Below are 14,635 nucleotides of genomic sequence, written 5' to 3' on the forward strand. Positions count from 1 at the left end.
ATACTATTTTCTGGGCCTTTTTATTTACATTCATTTTAAGGAAACTTCTAAATCTGCCCATTCCTCTCAGCTGGAATATGAGATCCTACTTGTACCAGTGCAATAATCACTAATATACAGTTTTCTTACTCACCCACAAACAAGCTTTTCTAAAGATTTTCGTATTTAAAAAATAAAAAAACCCTCTCGGACTTTAATTCATCAAAATTAAGTTGACAGTTTCTAAAGCTTTAGGTCAGTTTCTTGTTATGTATTCTTTAAAAAAAAAAAAACACTGATAAAAATAACCATGTCATAAAACTGAGCTTCTATTACTTTACAGCAAGCAATTATGTAGAGAAATGTGTTACAAAAATCAGATACTTTCTAAATCTAGTCTCAGCCCTGTTTTGCCAACCAGGCATTATGGGACTAAATTAGAATACTTTTAACTGTATAAGGTTATTTTTTACAGACAACAGCAAATACAAAAAATCAGAAAAGTAATGCATCTTATTTAGAAAAAAATGGGCTAAATGGCAAACCAACTGGCAAAGCATCCGGAACATCTACCTGTCATGTGGGGACCAGTGTGAGGAGGTAAGTATCTTCCCTTATTGTCCAGCAGGGGCCTGGGCTCAACCCTTCACCCCCTCTAATTGGTCAGCTAACATACATGTGCTGGGGTTTGACCTGGAACAAGTGACTACTAAGGGAGCTAGAAGGAGTGTGTCACTCCTAGCTGCTTCAAAAAATGTACAAAAACAGTACAAAAACTGCAAAAGCAGTACAGAGCTGCAAGTTCATTTGGACTGGATGGATAACTAGATCCGAGTCCATTCAGGCTTTTCAAAAGGAAGGCAAACACCTTGAAGTGGGGTGAGTGAGTGAGTGGTGGCTAATGTAGTGTACCAAGTCTACGTTATTTCAAGTTTCATAGGAAGTCCCATCTCCAGACTGATATGAGGATTGAATAAAGAGGAGCTGAAAGAGAAAAAAAAAATTGGGAAAATATTTACTGCTTACAAAGAGAAGAATTCATTTTAAGGAAAGAGTCCCCTGAGCCCAAGATACTTCTTTTGTCAAAGCCATTTGCTATTTGCTATGAGCAGCCTTAATAACTATTTGCTAAGAGTAGCCTGCATAACTGTAAATAAGTTAATATATTTTATTTTAAGTGCTTAGGAAGAATTTTCATTGTCAGGAAATAGGGAGAAATATTAATTTGAGGAAGATTCTTTTTCCCAAGTTGGGAGCTGTTGAATCGGGCTGCTTGAAAAGAGGATTAAAGCACCTCATAATACAAAGTGATGCAACAGGTTTACTGAATGTGGTCCTTTCTGAGCCTTTAGTGCCTAATGCTACATGTGTTTACTGATGGCACATCACTGATGATGCATCACTCTTGAGTTAGGAAAAATGTAATAGTAGACTAGAATATTGCCCATTGTGCAGGGCTTGACATTTGAACCGAGGCTTGATCGTTGTTATGCAGGCTAACTTATATTTATGTCATTTGGCAATCCACACTTTTTGGTGTGTGGTCTTTTTATTAGTCAAGCTGGTGTTTCACTTCTAAATTTCAAAAGCAATTTCCTGCTTCATAACCATGGTGCTAAAAATATGATGAAAAGAACATAAAATCCATGGATACCTTCCTCACAGTTACATTGAGAAGCACAAGACTGGAAAGGCAGATGCCCTTGTTCTCCATTCCACACTCTGGAATCTGTACATCTGTTTTGTTAACATTTTCTTTCTGTTGAGATAGTTATTTGGTAGTAAACCAAAGGTGATAATTTGAGTGAAAGCCTATGCAGTTGCTTATCTGGAATATGCACATCTTGCTCAGGGAAATATTATATTTGTAGCAGATAGCTACAGTTTCAGTGGAACTTGAAGAGTCACGGCTGCCAGACTAAAGAACTAGCTGAAAATCTGAAAGTTAAAATATATGAACACCACAGTTGTCTCTGCACTAAATGACAGAATAAACTTTATGGACTAAATTCTCATCTAAGTAACATCAATATACATCCAAAGTAATTCCTCTGATTTCAATGGAGCTATTCCCAAGATTTACCAGCTTGATTTTAAAGAATTCCACTCCTGGCTTCCCATTAGGCTGACAGAGTGCTGGCACATATTCTCATGAGCAAAGCATTGGAAGCATGTTGGCTTCTACCTTCTTCCCAGATGCCATATGCAGATAATATTAATCTATTTTTTCCTGGATTATTAGGGTGTGAAAAGTAGACTTATTAAATGTAGACCTTATATAGGCAGGCTGATACTAATGGGACCAGCAGTAAAATAAGTTAGTATGCTCATATCTGCACTATTATTGAATGAATATATGCTTTCTATCCACAGCCTGTCTAAAGTGCTAAAGTAGCTAAAGTAGCTTCCAACCATCTTCTCTCATAATTGATCTTGAGAAATTATACTGGCATACAGGAAACCTGATGTCAGTAGATATAAGCCTGCTACCAATGCATGTACAGCTAGTATTCTGGTGGTGACAATATACTGTAATCACCAATAGCATATAAAATCATATGCCAAACTGACTGGCTGCAAAAAGGTTCTTTATTTATAGTATACAATCTACTATCAGGAGTCTTCTGTGTGGTGGACATCTTGGCCAACTCTTGCTCCAACCTTCAATAGCATAGTTAAGCATTTCTTGCTGTGAGTTGTTATTCTGCTTTGCTTTGCAAATAAGGTAGCTTGAATTTGGAATGTTACCTGCACACAGTTAATATACGGCCCATGGGCCTTGGCAGCCTCCTCTGAGGGAAAGGACCTCATGGTATATGCCATCTGCTTAGCCTGTGTAATGGGGGGTGGGGGTCCATGTGCCACTGGCATAGCTCACATGACAGAGGGGCAGGGGGCTGTGTGCCACTGGCGCAGTAGGGGTTAGCAGGGGTTCTACAGTGGCCACCCCAACAATGTGGGGCTTGTGTGGTGCATGGATCCTGGCCACACTGAAGCTGGACCACCCTGATTTAAGGTGTTAGTTCTAATCTGAGTGGTTCCAGGTTGCAGATATTTTGAAGATGACCACTCCCTCCTTACGAAAGTTGAATTTAGCTGATGAGGGCTTGTATCAGTGAGGAGTCTTTACTGGTTGTATTGGTAAGGAGTTTCTAAACTAGCACACCAGAGGCCATATTTACAAGCTTTCAGGACATGCCACATGCCTATTTGTTCTTCCAGGCTTTTCCTTAATAGGAAGAAGCAGTGGTGACGGTGGGAGTATGTCTGTTCCTTTTTCTGAGGACCTTAATAATCTGGCTCATGTATTTACCATGCTTGGTTTGAAACACATTATACCCAGCTGGCTTTTCTGAACATCTCCAGAGTCTAGACTTTTCACACCTATTCCAAGAACTTCCTGTATTTAGAAACTGAAAACTTATGTCAAAGTTCTTATTTCCTTCAAGCAAAAGATATTGTAGTTTCCATTGCCCATAACTTGACATCCCAGGGGCCCAATTCAGCAACATTTTGCCTCTGCAGGTGGTGGGGAAATCACTTACATGATTTCTTCCCCTCACAGCTCCTAGGCACGTTGCATGACTCGAAAGCTTTCTTGTCTTTCCAAGGCAGGCTGACCTTTTTCCTCACAGGTCAGGTTGCAGATGCTGAAGAGCTAGCCTCTGTAACCAGAGGACCACATCTAGTCTTCGCTGGATTTGATTATTCATATTGCTGCCTTTTGCACTCTTTTGCACTCTTCCTATCCACTTATTGTACTGAACACTGTCCACAATTAGGCCTGCTTGTTCAGTATAGTTTTACAGGTCCTTGGTGCAGTGACAGAGTTATTTTTCCTGGCTTGTGCTTTATAAACCTGCTTATTCAGCTTGGACTTTCTAACATTAGCTGTGCACAGTGCTGCCAACAGTTTTTGAGCTCTGGCCCAATATAATGGTAGGTGTTAATGACTTTTTACTCAGAAGCCTAAAGTCCAGAGACTGAATATTTGCACTGGTAGTGACAAAAAGAAACTGAATTTAATTTTTCTTCAGCTGTTCACAGTGTATCATTGCTTGGATGAACCCTAGCATTACTAAACAGTAACACAGTTTTGACAGGCAACTGTTTTCAATTCAGATTATTTTAGTGCTGTGGCACAAAACTATCAACAAATCACGTTCTTTAAAATGTCTAAAATCATCAGTGTATTGGGATCTGCTTGATACAACAAACATAGGTTATCTGTTTTGATGTGCTTGAGGCAGTATGGTTTTGGAATAGTTGCCATCCACTAGCAATGTGAGCAACTAAAATCTAGTTACATGTGCCAACAGTGACATATTTTTGCCCCTTAATGCAGAGGCAATGTTCTCAGTAGCTGATGCCATTGTTTCTTTTGGCACAGCTTCCAAAAGATTTTGTCTCAGTGACACCGTAAATTTGCTTTGGCTGCTACCATTTACTTCTCATTAAATTAATTGACTGCCACCCAACTGGATCTGTTGCTTCCATACAAGATGATAATCCTGCCACCAAAGGAGAACTGTTGAATTCCAGCTGTGTTGGTCATTTTGCTCAACAAAAACCTCACCAGCTGAAAGCAAGTCACCACCATCTAGCACTGGGGAAACTAAAGCCATTTATTTTCTGCAGCTTTTGAAATTATTCCCAACATCAGTGGCACTTATCATTCTGCTCTGCTCAGCTGACATCACTTTGCTCAGAAATGCACTGACTGAATATATTGAATACATTGGGTTGTCTGAGTTTAAAGAGGGTGGGGAGCTTTCTTTAAATGGGAATGTGCAGCTGGGATGAGGAAAATCCCAAATCCTGAGATGGACTGTGGGGGGGGGCTCTGTGAGTCCAACATCAGGGAGCCTCTCCCTGATGCCAGGCTTATGATACCCAGGGAACTTAAAAAAAAACACCCAGGCAGGCATTCAGCTGGGGCTCTCAGCTGCATGTTGCTTTTTAAATGTCTGTGTGACCCTGACATCAGGGAAAGGCTTTCCAATGTCAGGCTCATGGCACCACAGACCTTTACAAAGACACCCTGGTCTGGGGAACAGGCGCCGCCAATGCCCCAGAGGACGTGGAGCAGAGCAGGTCAATGTTCCCCACACTTACCCAGATGAGGGGGCTGATCCTGGTCTGGGGAAGATGCAGGGAACCTTTTCCTGCTGCTCTGTTCTCCCCAGGGACCAGGAAGAGTGGAGCAAAGAGCAACCACTCCATTGGGATCACCTTGGCCTGGAAAAGGTGTGGGGAGAAATGGAGAGAGGGCAGTTGCAGGCTGAATAGATTTCACCAGAAATTTCCACTGCTAGAAATGAAAACCTACTCATATCCTGAGTTATGCCTGCTTCATATGACTCTTCATGAAGAAGCCTAAATGACTACTACTCTGTTCTGTTTCTCACACCACAGCAGACAAAGGATGAGGCTCCTTTCACCTGTGCAATAACATAAGAAGAAATCATAACCATATTCCTCACTGAATTATTCCCACTGTTTTCTCTTTTCTACAATTATTTCAGGATCCTGACAACATAAAGTAGCCAATGGTGAGAACATCCATGGTATCATTGCTGAGAACAAGCAGAATAAAACCAAAGGACAAAGTAAATATTTGGAATGTAAACGTAAGATTAGATAAATAGGAGTGTCAGCTGCTCTCAAGAATGCAAATGGTTGGAATAAATTAATGGAACTATTCTGATTTAAACCAGTTAGGACCTGAGTTAATATTTAAAGCTACTAACACAGCATGTAAAGGAATAAAGTACTTTCAGGATAGGTAATACATTAGTTTTGTATTCATGGGAGTTTTGAAAATACACAATACAAGCATACCTGACAGCTGTTGCTGGAATGCCTTGCTTTCCAGAAGCACTCTAGTGTAACACAAGCTGTTTCACAAAGTGGATACTTTTATGACTTTAATAATCTTTCTAACTCTGTAAAGCTATAACGGTATTCAAACTCCTGTTTGCATGACTTTTAAGGGCAGGAAGAAGTTTTTCAATCTGTATATGAAGTTGCGCAATGAGCTACACTGAGTGAATGAGGTGTTTCATCTTCCTCCAAGGCATTAAATATTAGATTAGGGTGAATAGTTAGGCTGATACAGTGTTTCGTAATTCTGTGTTCCTGTGTAAATTTTGGATTAACTCCAAAACAATGCCTTGCTTATGCTACAGCATGTCATTTCTTCACTTCTGCAACTGCTTTTTAAATCTGGTTATATTTGACATTATGCTAAGTGCCATAATTAAGAACTTTTGATTCTAATGAAAGTAGTTTGTAAGTGACTGTACTTTGACTTCAAGCCTTTTTTTCCTGCTTAAACTTCTGTCCAAGGATTGACACATGCTCCTTTTAACAACATTTTTAGAAAGCATTTCAGATAGTTCACCACAAATATGCAAAGAGAAAAGTAAAGCACGATTGTCAGAGAAACCTGAGATTTTTGTTAGCAGAGTCTTATAGGCTTGACAGTGCTACACTTACTAGCACCACAACCAAAAGAGACCTGGGGGTATCATTCTTGATAGAATGAATGTGAGCCACCAATGTGATGCTACAGCCAGCAAAGCAAACAAGACACTGGCATGCATCTACTGATCCATCACAAACAAGACCAAGGGTATCATCCTCCCACTTTACTCAGCCTTGGTGAGGCTCAGAACTGGAGTACTGTGTCCAGTTCTGAGCACCACACTTCAGGAAGGACATGGAGAGGCTCAAGAGAGTCCAAAGGAGGGCTACACATATAGTTAGAGATATGGAGAGCAGGCCATACAATGAGAGGCTGAGAGACATGTGTCTGTTCAGCCTGGAGAAAAGAAGACTCATAGGGGACTTGGTGGTAGCCTATAAGTATGTAAGAGGTGCATATCAGGGACTGGGAGAATGTCTGTTCACCAGGGCTCCCCAGGGGAAGACTAGGACATAAATTGCTAGAAGACCGCTTTAGATTAGACATAGGGAATAACTGCTTTACAACTTGAGTGTCCAGGGTCTGGAATAGACGCCCCTCAGAGATGGTACAATCACCTACTCTGGATATCTTCAAAAAATATCTGGATGCTCACCTTGCTGGGGTCATCTGACCTCAGCAGTCTTTCCCATCCAAGTCCAGGGGAGCTGGACCTGATGATTTTGAGAGGTCTCTTCCAGCCCCTAACATCTATGAGTAACTGACATCTGAATCCATAAGAAACAAGGAAAATGGATTATTTTTTTAAATGTCTCTATTTGCTTTTTAATTTTAATTTCACATACAGTTTGTTGAATACTAGAGCTGTTAACACACAGGCAGCTAAACCCAGCAGGCAGCTGATAACTGCTGAAGGACGTGCACAGAAGTAAAGCAAAAGCTGCAATGACCCAGCTCTTGTTCAGCAGCCTTGGACACTAGCTTCCACTAGTTCAGAAACAGTGCACTGTGCTCAGAAATTCAAGTAAATCTTTAACTTTCACTAAGAATTTTGCTCCCAAGACACACAGGATAGGTGCTTTTGAGAATTCTACTGTATCCAAGGCAGAGCAGGAGGAAGGGGAAGTGGGGGTGCTGAGGGAGCTAAAATCTCAATAAACAATGATACTCCTGTTAACACCTTGATATGTTGTTTTAGCTGAATTAAGGAAAATGTAACCAGAAGAGAGATGGAGAGCATGTCTGCACTGATATTTAGGATAGAACCCATGGCTTGCCCTCTACCCAACTGGAAGCAACTGAGCTGACCCTCTCTGTGCATCTCACCTTCCAACCCAAAACACAGCTTTTCATATTCCTTCTAGACATCAGTCTGCAGACTACTTGCTTTTACTTTGCTTTTGGGACTGGCTCCAGTTATAGGCAGTAGAAACAGAAAAGCAAAAGGACTGGAAGTCAGGAACAGGGGTTGTGGGATTAATCCTGAGCACGTTCCAAAATCATAGCAGAAAGAAATGGGCATGGAAGTAGGCTCAGCCTCAGATTCTGAATTCCCCAGCAAGTTCAAGCTCGTATGCAGTAATGCCTGACCTGAGAAAGCTGTGCACAGCATAGCATTATTCCTTAAGGGGAGGAACCAAAAGCTGTAGTTTAATTAGCTAAAGAGGGGAGCTGGCTGCTACCAGAAGAGTTAAGACAGCACAAGGAAAAGAAGAGTAAAAAAAAAGCGATAAATATTTAGTAAGACTATGAACAGGTGCAACTCCTCATCTTGTAACGTGTTACTATTTAATGTACAGGTAGTTAAAAACTTTTTTCAGAAATTCTCTAGTCTGGTCACATATACAGAGAATTGGATCCAGCATACACTGAAATGAATGGAAGTTTTTTTGGATCAATGCCTACACAGAGTGCTCAGATCTGTGCTTCTCTGTACACCCATATTTCTTTATGTGAGATAATCCTTTCCAATTCCTGTCAGTGGCTTTTAATTTACTACCCAAGGAAAGCTCAATTCAAATGCTGCATCTGGTCTGAAGTGAGATTTTTTTTTGAATACAGTGTTAATATTGGGTTGAATGAAGTGAAGGGAAATGATTTTAAAGTCACAAAGCAAGTGCTGCTTAGCTTAGATTGGAAGGCAAGACCCTGTTCCTCGCTGGTTGCCTTTAACTTTAACCACTAGACAACACACCTCATTCATAGACCATGTACTTCAGTAGTATGCATTAATTATGACTGCTGCATGATAATATAATAATAAAATACCATATGTTAATGATCACAGATACAACATCTCATCCCATTATTTAAATGTTCAGTAAAATAATAAAATGATGTTCTACAGCCACAGCTAAAAAGAAAGATTACTTGCCAACAGTTTGTCAACCATTTCTGTTCCCAGGAATCACGTTAGCCTGTACTAACTGAAAACAATTGTTTCCACAGAAAATAGTGACAGTGAGAAATGTTAATTGAAGCTGAATTTTATTTATCTTAAAGTATTTCAACTACAACAACATGAACCACCAGTCTCCAGGGTCTCTTCCCCTTTAGCATAAATAATATTTATTATTTCTTTACATTTTTTTCTTCCAAACCACATGCAGCAGGATATTTAGTTTGTTATTATTTTCCTTAGTTCCTTGAAAAAACTCTAACCACTGAATATAATTTTTTGTTCATAAATCTCATCTGTGTACAAGAATGAACTTCCTTTTATGAGCAACAAAATGAGATCACGCTCTTTTTTTTATTTGACTGTCATTATGGGAGCTTTAGCTGTTGAATTCAAAGTTTACAAAGAAGACAAGAAAAATGCAGCCTAGGAGAAGTCCAAAATACTGAGTTTAAGTAACTGACTTGGTCAGACTTTTCTTTTATATTATCATTCTCCAATAGTAATAATTATTTATTTAATTTTACACTCCTCCAGCAAGTGTGAAAACAATCTCTAACTTAGACCAAGGCATCAGTGAAATTAGAATGTTATCATCTTCATATTTTAGAGGTGTACATCCATGTTGCTTTCTAAAGGACCCATAGCTTTACTAATAGAGCCCAATTTCCAGTTTAATCAGTGTCATTGTGATACTTCCATCATAGAATCCCAACACACCACAATTCCTGCCATAACTGATCATATTTGTCAGCCTTTTCTTACATAGTCTCATCACGTGAGAAAGAAAAATTCTAGAGGCAACTGAGTTGACCCTCTCTGTGCATCTTACCTTCCAAACCAAAACACAACTTTTCATATTCCTTCTAGACATCAGTCTGCAGACTACTTGCTTTTCCTTTGCTTTTGGGACTGGCTCCACTTATAGGCAGTAGAAACAGAAATGGGAGCAAAAGGACTGGAAGTCAGGCCAGGGGTTGTGGGATTAATCCTGAGCAATGAAGCCATTTTCCTCTCATTTTTAACAACCAGCATAGCTGGTCTTATAGCATATACTTCATTACCAATAAGGATAGAAAAGTAATATTGTAATATTTTGTAATATTTTACAGCGTTATCATCTCCAACACTATCTGACCCATGGTGGTAATACTTTCCCTGTATTTGTAGTCCATACTTTTTGCAAAGTAATCAGCTCACACTACTGCTTATACTACTGTTTCTAACTAGCCATTATAAGTGCTCAGTTTCTCTTTTCAGTCCCAATTTGACAAGCCACTTCTAATTTGCCAATATATTTTTGTGATATTTTTCTACAATGAATCTCTCCATAGAGTTCTTTTTCCGTCACTTTCTGCCTATGGATATCTTGTTGTCTGTCTGGTGACTTAATCTCAGTAGGATTATATCCCTCATTTAGGTTTGAGACTTGAGCCAAGATCATGCCATCTGTCATGCAATTAGTTATCATTGCATTTACCTGTTCCACAACTGCTTTCAGTCTTTTCCCCCCTTAACTTCCCATTAACATAAAGCTTGTCCATATCTGATTTCATTTTCATTGCTTTACACTATGCTAACTCCTCCTAGTCCTCCTATCCATGTCCATTAAATCAATCTTTGTCCAATCCACTACTGCAGGCAAAGCTGTCCCTAGGGGAGTGCGAATCAGGGTGACCACCCCAGGCCCTGCGCTTTGGGGGGCCCTGCAGACAGTGTTGTACAGGCCCTCCTGTGGCCCCACTGCCAGCAGTAGCTTCTGCAGGCAGTCACCACCCTCCTCACCTTGCGACACTGCTGGTGACTTCTGCGGGCAGTCGCCACCTTCCCCCACCACGCCGCCGATGCTGCCACCAGTGCTGCACAGGCTGATATGCCCCGGGCACCGCATACCCCTAGGGACAGCTCTGACTGCAGGGGAATACAATATAGCTGTAATGGCTTATACGCTTATTGCTTTATGATGATGATGGCAGTGCTTGAAAGCTTAGATCACCCTACCGTGCTTGTAACTGTGCAAACACAATGTAAATGACATTTCCTCTTCCAAAGTTATTACGGTCTAAAGCAGAAGTTTCCAGTTTTTTTCTTATTGCATGCCCCCTTCCATATTTACCAGCTGCCTGCATACCCCTACCATCGTGTTTTATATTTAACCCCTTAAATGCCAGTTATTATAATGAAAGTTAAATCTGCCATTACACAATTTCTCCTGCGTGCCACCCAGATATGTACTTGTGTATCTCCCAGGGGTACAAGTACCACAGTTTGGGAACCCCTGATCTAAACAATGTAATTTAAACTATATATGTTGGTAATAAAGGCTCTGTTTTGCACTCTGATGAAAACAAAGCAAGTGAACATAATGCTGGTGTATCAACATGGCTCACCTAAATAGACTTACTTTATCCTCCTCCTGTTATGTTTCTGCAGACATTGATTTCAGTATCTCTCCCCTCAAGAGAACAGGACAGGTCTGTGATATGCTGCCCATTCTAGCCGACCTTTTATGTTCCAAGATGTTCCAGTGTTTATACTGATAATTCAGCAACATCACATAAAATAGTAGAAGAATTTTCTAACAATGCCTCAATGAAACCACTGCATTTAATCAAGTTACTTAGAATTAATTTTAATTGTCAAAGCCCAAATAAAACAAAAAGAAAGAAGATTTTGATAATGTAATAACTGTTGAACAAAGTTCTTGGATCAAGCTGATTTTGGTCTTTTTTATATATTCAGAGAGATGCAAGCCAATCTTCAAAGTGGGCTCAGTAGCTGAATATGTCTCTGCTTTGGCATATTTAGAAACCTGGATTCATTAGCCAGCCCTAGAACCATGCTGCCAGTCCACCTTGTCAGGGCAGCTAGCCCCAGAGTGCTCCAAGGGCTTGGGCCCGATTGATGTTCTGAAAATTCTCTAATGAAATCTGTGGAGGGCTCAGAGGCCTTCTTGATCCTTACAATCACTTTACTAAAGGAAGGCTGCATGTGAAGAAATACAACTTAACAGTAGTTTCAAACTTTCTTCGCTGATTTGAATGGGCTTTGGACAAGCCCCTTACCCTCCAGTGATCACATGACCCATTAGGAAGTAATTAAAATTAACATAAACTTGTAAAATGGGGCATTCCAAGCTGAATCCAAATTAAAGGCAATGCAATCAGTGATTTTCTTATTAAAAAGCACCCTATAAACATAATCATGGCTTTAAAACACTTTAAAACTAGTGAACAGAGTTATTATCCTAATATTATAAAAGCCTATATCTGTCTGTCTGTTAGCAATGCTTTATTTGCGCTTCTTCACACTTGACAAACAGCCCATCAGAGTATGAAGAAGTGTTCTGACAGAAGGCAGCCTGCCGCCACAATGGTGGGGACACAGGGGACGGAGCAGGGGGTGAGGCTAGCAGGGCTGGCCTTGTCCCCACCCCCCACCCGCCCACATCCTGCTCCCTGCACAGGGGCACCCTGCATAGAGCCCTATAAGGGTCAGGGACCCTGGGACTGTAGTGGGGTGGAGCAGCCTTGTCTGGGGTCAGGGACCCCAGGGGACTGGGAAGACATGTGGAACAGGGACAGGGGCCTGGAGCCTGAAGGGGCTGGGGAATGGAGCAGTTCCCCGGAGCTGGTGGAGCCTGCACCACACCCAGGCCTAGACCCCTGCCCCTGCCTCGCCTCGAGGAGTCAGGAGGCACATGGCATTGGGGCTGGGGCATGAAGCAGTTCCCCAGAGCCGGTGGAGCAGTTCCCTGGGGCCAGCCGCAAGCCCCAGCCCCCGTCTCTGCCTCACTGTCCCCGCCCCTGCCTCAGGGAGGACCCACTGCCTGAGCTTACCTCTGGTAAGTGTCCTGCGCTGGCCCCAGTGCCTATGTCGCGCTCCACGCCCAGCTCCTCTTCAGGTGGGTGCGCAGCATTAATAAGTTGGTGCATGGCAAGATTTTAAATCACATGCAGCCACACATGTGCGCCTTGGAGGGAACCTTGGCGGCTGGGGGGAACAGTGGGCCTGGCCCAACATGGCTGCAGTAGCGGCAGCAGCTAGGGGAGGGAAGAAGCGGGCCTTGGGTCTACTCCTACCCCACCCCCGCTTCCCTGCGTCGGCCCTGAGCCCGCTCCTCCCATCCCCCAACCTATGCCAGGTTGGCCTGGCTTCTCCCCGCCCTCAGGCCTGGTCCTCTGCCGCATCAGGCCAAGGCCTGCTCCTCCCTTCCCCCCCACTGCTGTGGTGAGGAGGGAGCAGTGCCAGACTGCAACCAGCAGGAGGGAAGGGGGGGGCTCTGTCCCCGCCCACTCCTGCCCCCCCTGTCATTCTTGATGGGCAGTTGGCTAGTAATATATAGTTCTTAAATTAACAGAATAATTTCTTAAAAATATAAATGGAAGATTTAAGCTTACGGCTTCACCAGTTTTTCCAAGGCTTCCTTGATCCCCTTGTTCTCCCTGTCAATACAGAAAACAGGTTATAGAGTCCATTATAAAGCATATTCATTTTAGAAGGGTGCTTTAAATTTCTTAATTTTTCTAAGATCTTTTTCATTTCCTATATAGTATCTGCCAGTTAAGACTCAAACAGTAAAAGAAAAACAGTGTTTCTTTTTGGCTATATTTCACTTTTCTATAAAACTCCTCAACATTAACCTTATTCAGCGATTCTAAACTAGGAAGCTGCAGCATTCTGGGATGTCTTGAAATCTTTTCAAGAGTGATGCAGGGCGCCACACACTGTTAGCACTGTTAGGTGTGGAAATGTGTTTTACAAGAGAAGCCCAAAGTTTTCAAGCAGGAATCCACTGTGTTAAAAACATTCTGCCCTGTTGTGGTCTTTCCAAGTTCTTTGCAACAGAAGAATTGCTCTATTATTTTTCTGTAGCAAAAACTAAGAGCTGGAATTTTCCCTGGGTCCCCTAAGTCTAATGAGGGTGCTTTGAGTCTGTAAAGGTTGAAAACCACTGACCTAATTCCTCTATGTACAACAGTCTCACCCTGAAAAACGTAAGCTATTTAATAATGTTTATAAAACATGTTTGAAGTCAGTATATTAATATCTTCCTTTGACAAATATAAACAAAAATACATAACTATATAATTATGTGCAAATACTGTGTTAACATCTTTACTTCAATTTTACCATAATGAGCTGGGGGAATTATTTGCATTATGTTTATTAACACTATTCTGGTATTTCTCTCAAATTTCCTTTTCAAACTGCCCAGTCTACATCTATTATTTTGTGGAATAGCTTACTTAATGTACAAATAAACTTCTAACAAAAACAGGCTTCTCTTCCAAAATGGTATTGTTGGAACTGATACAAGTAGTATAGAAGCAGATTCTTCTCACAGTTACTGTGCTCTTGAGCAGAAGCGGGCAATTATTTCAGGTAGCAGACCACTTACCCAGTTTTGGCAAGCTGTTGAGGGCTGCATGGGTAGCCCTGCCCCGTGACAGGTGCCCCGCCCCCTGGTCACCATCTTGGGACCAATGTCCCAGGGCTAGCACTAGTGGGGCCCCAGAGTGGAGCAGAGGCTGGCAGGGGTCTGTGGAGCTGGGCGCAGGCTGTACCAGCAAGGAGAGGGGGGAGCTGGCCCAGCTCCATAGAGTCCCTGCCAGCTGGGACCCTATACTCCTGCCACCCTGCTCTGGGCCCTGCCAGTGCTGACCCTGGGACACGGGTGTGGGCCCTGTGCCCACCAGCCCTGGGGGGCTCACTTCCAGTGCCCCCCAGCTCCATGGTACAGGCAGGGGGCAGCATGCAGCCCTGCTCCCCTGCTCCCCAGCAGGGAACAAGCTGGTGAGGAGTGCGGAGGAAAAGCGGACCCTCCCCTG

The 14,635-nt window shown here is 42.1% G+C and overlaps 1 protein-coding gene across 7 annotated transcripts in view; it reads right to left on the minus strand.

The window, feature by feature from the left end:
• Positions 1–14,635, minus strand: part of COL24A1 (collagen type XXIV alpha 1 chain) — a 286,537-nt gene that overhangs the window by 115,744 nt on the left and 156,158 nt on the right. For all 7 annotated transcript variants that reach the window (XM_059728018.1, XM_059728017.1, XM_059728015.1 and 4 more), the window contains one exon: positions 13,205–13,249. In XM_059728018.1, coding sequence (XP_059584001.1) covers positions 13,205–13,249 — 45 coding nt within the window. The remainder of the gene's footprint in view (positions 1–13,204; positions 13,250–14,635) is intronic.

Source organism: Alligator mississippiensis, chromosome 5, assembly GCF_030867095.1.
Source record: "Alligator mississippiensis isolate rAllMis1 chromosome 5, rAllMis1, whole genome shotgun sequence".
Lineage (NCBI taxonomy): Eukaryota > Metazoa > Chordata > Crocodylia > Alligatoridae > Alligator > Alligator mississippiensis.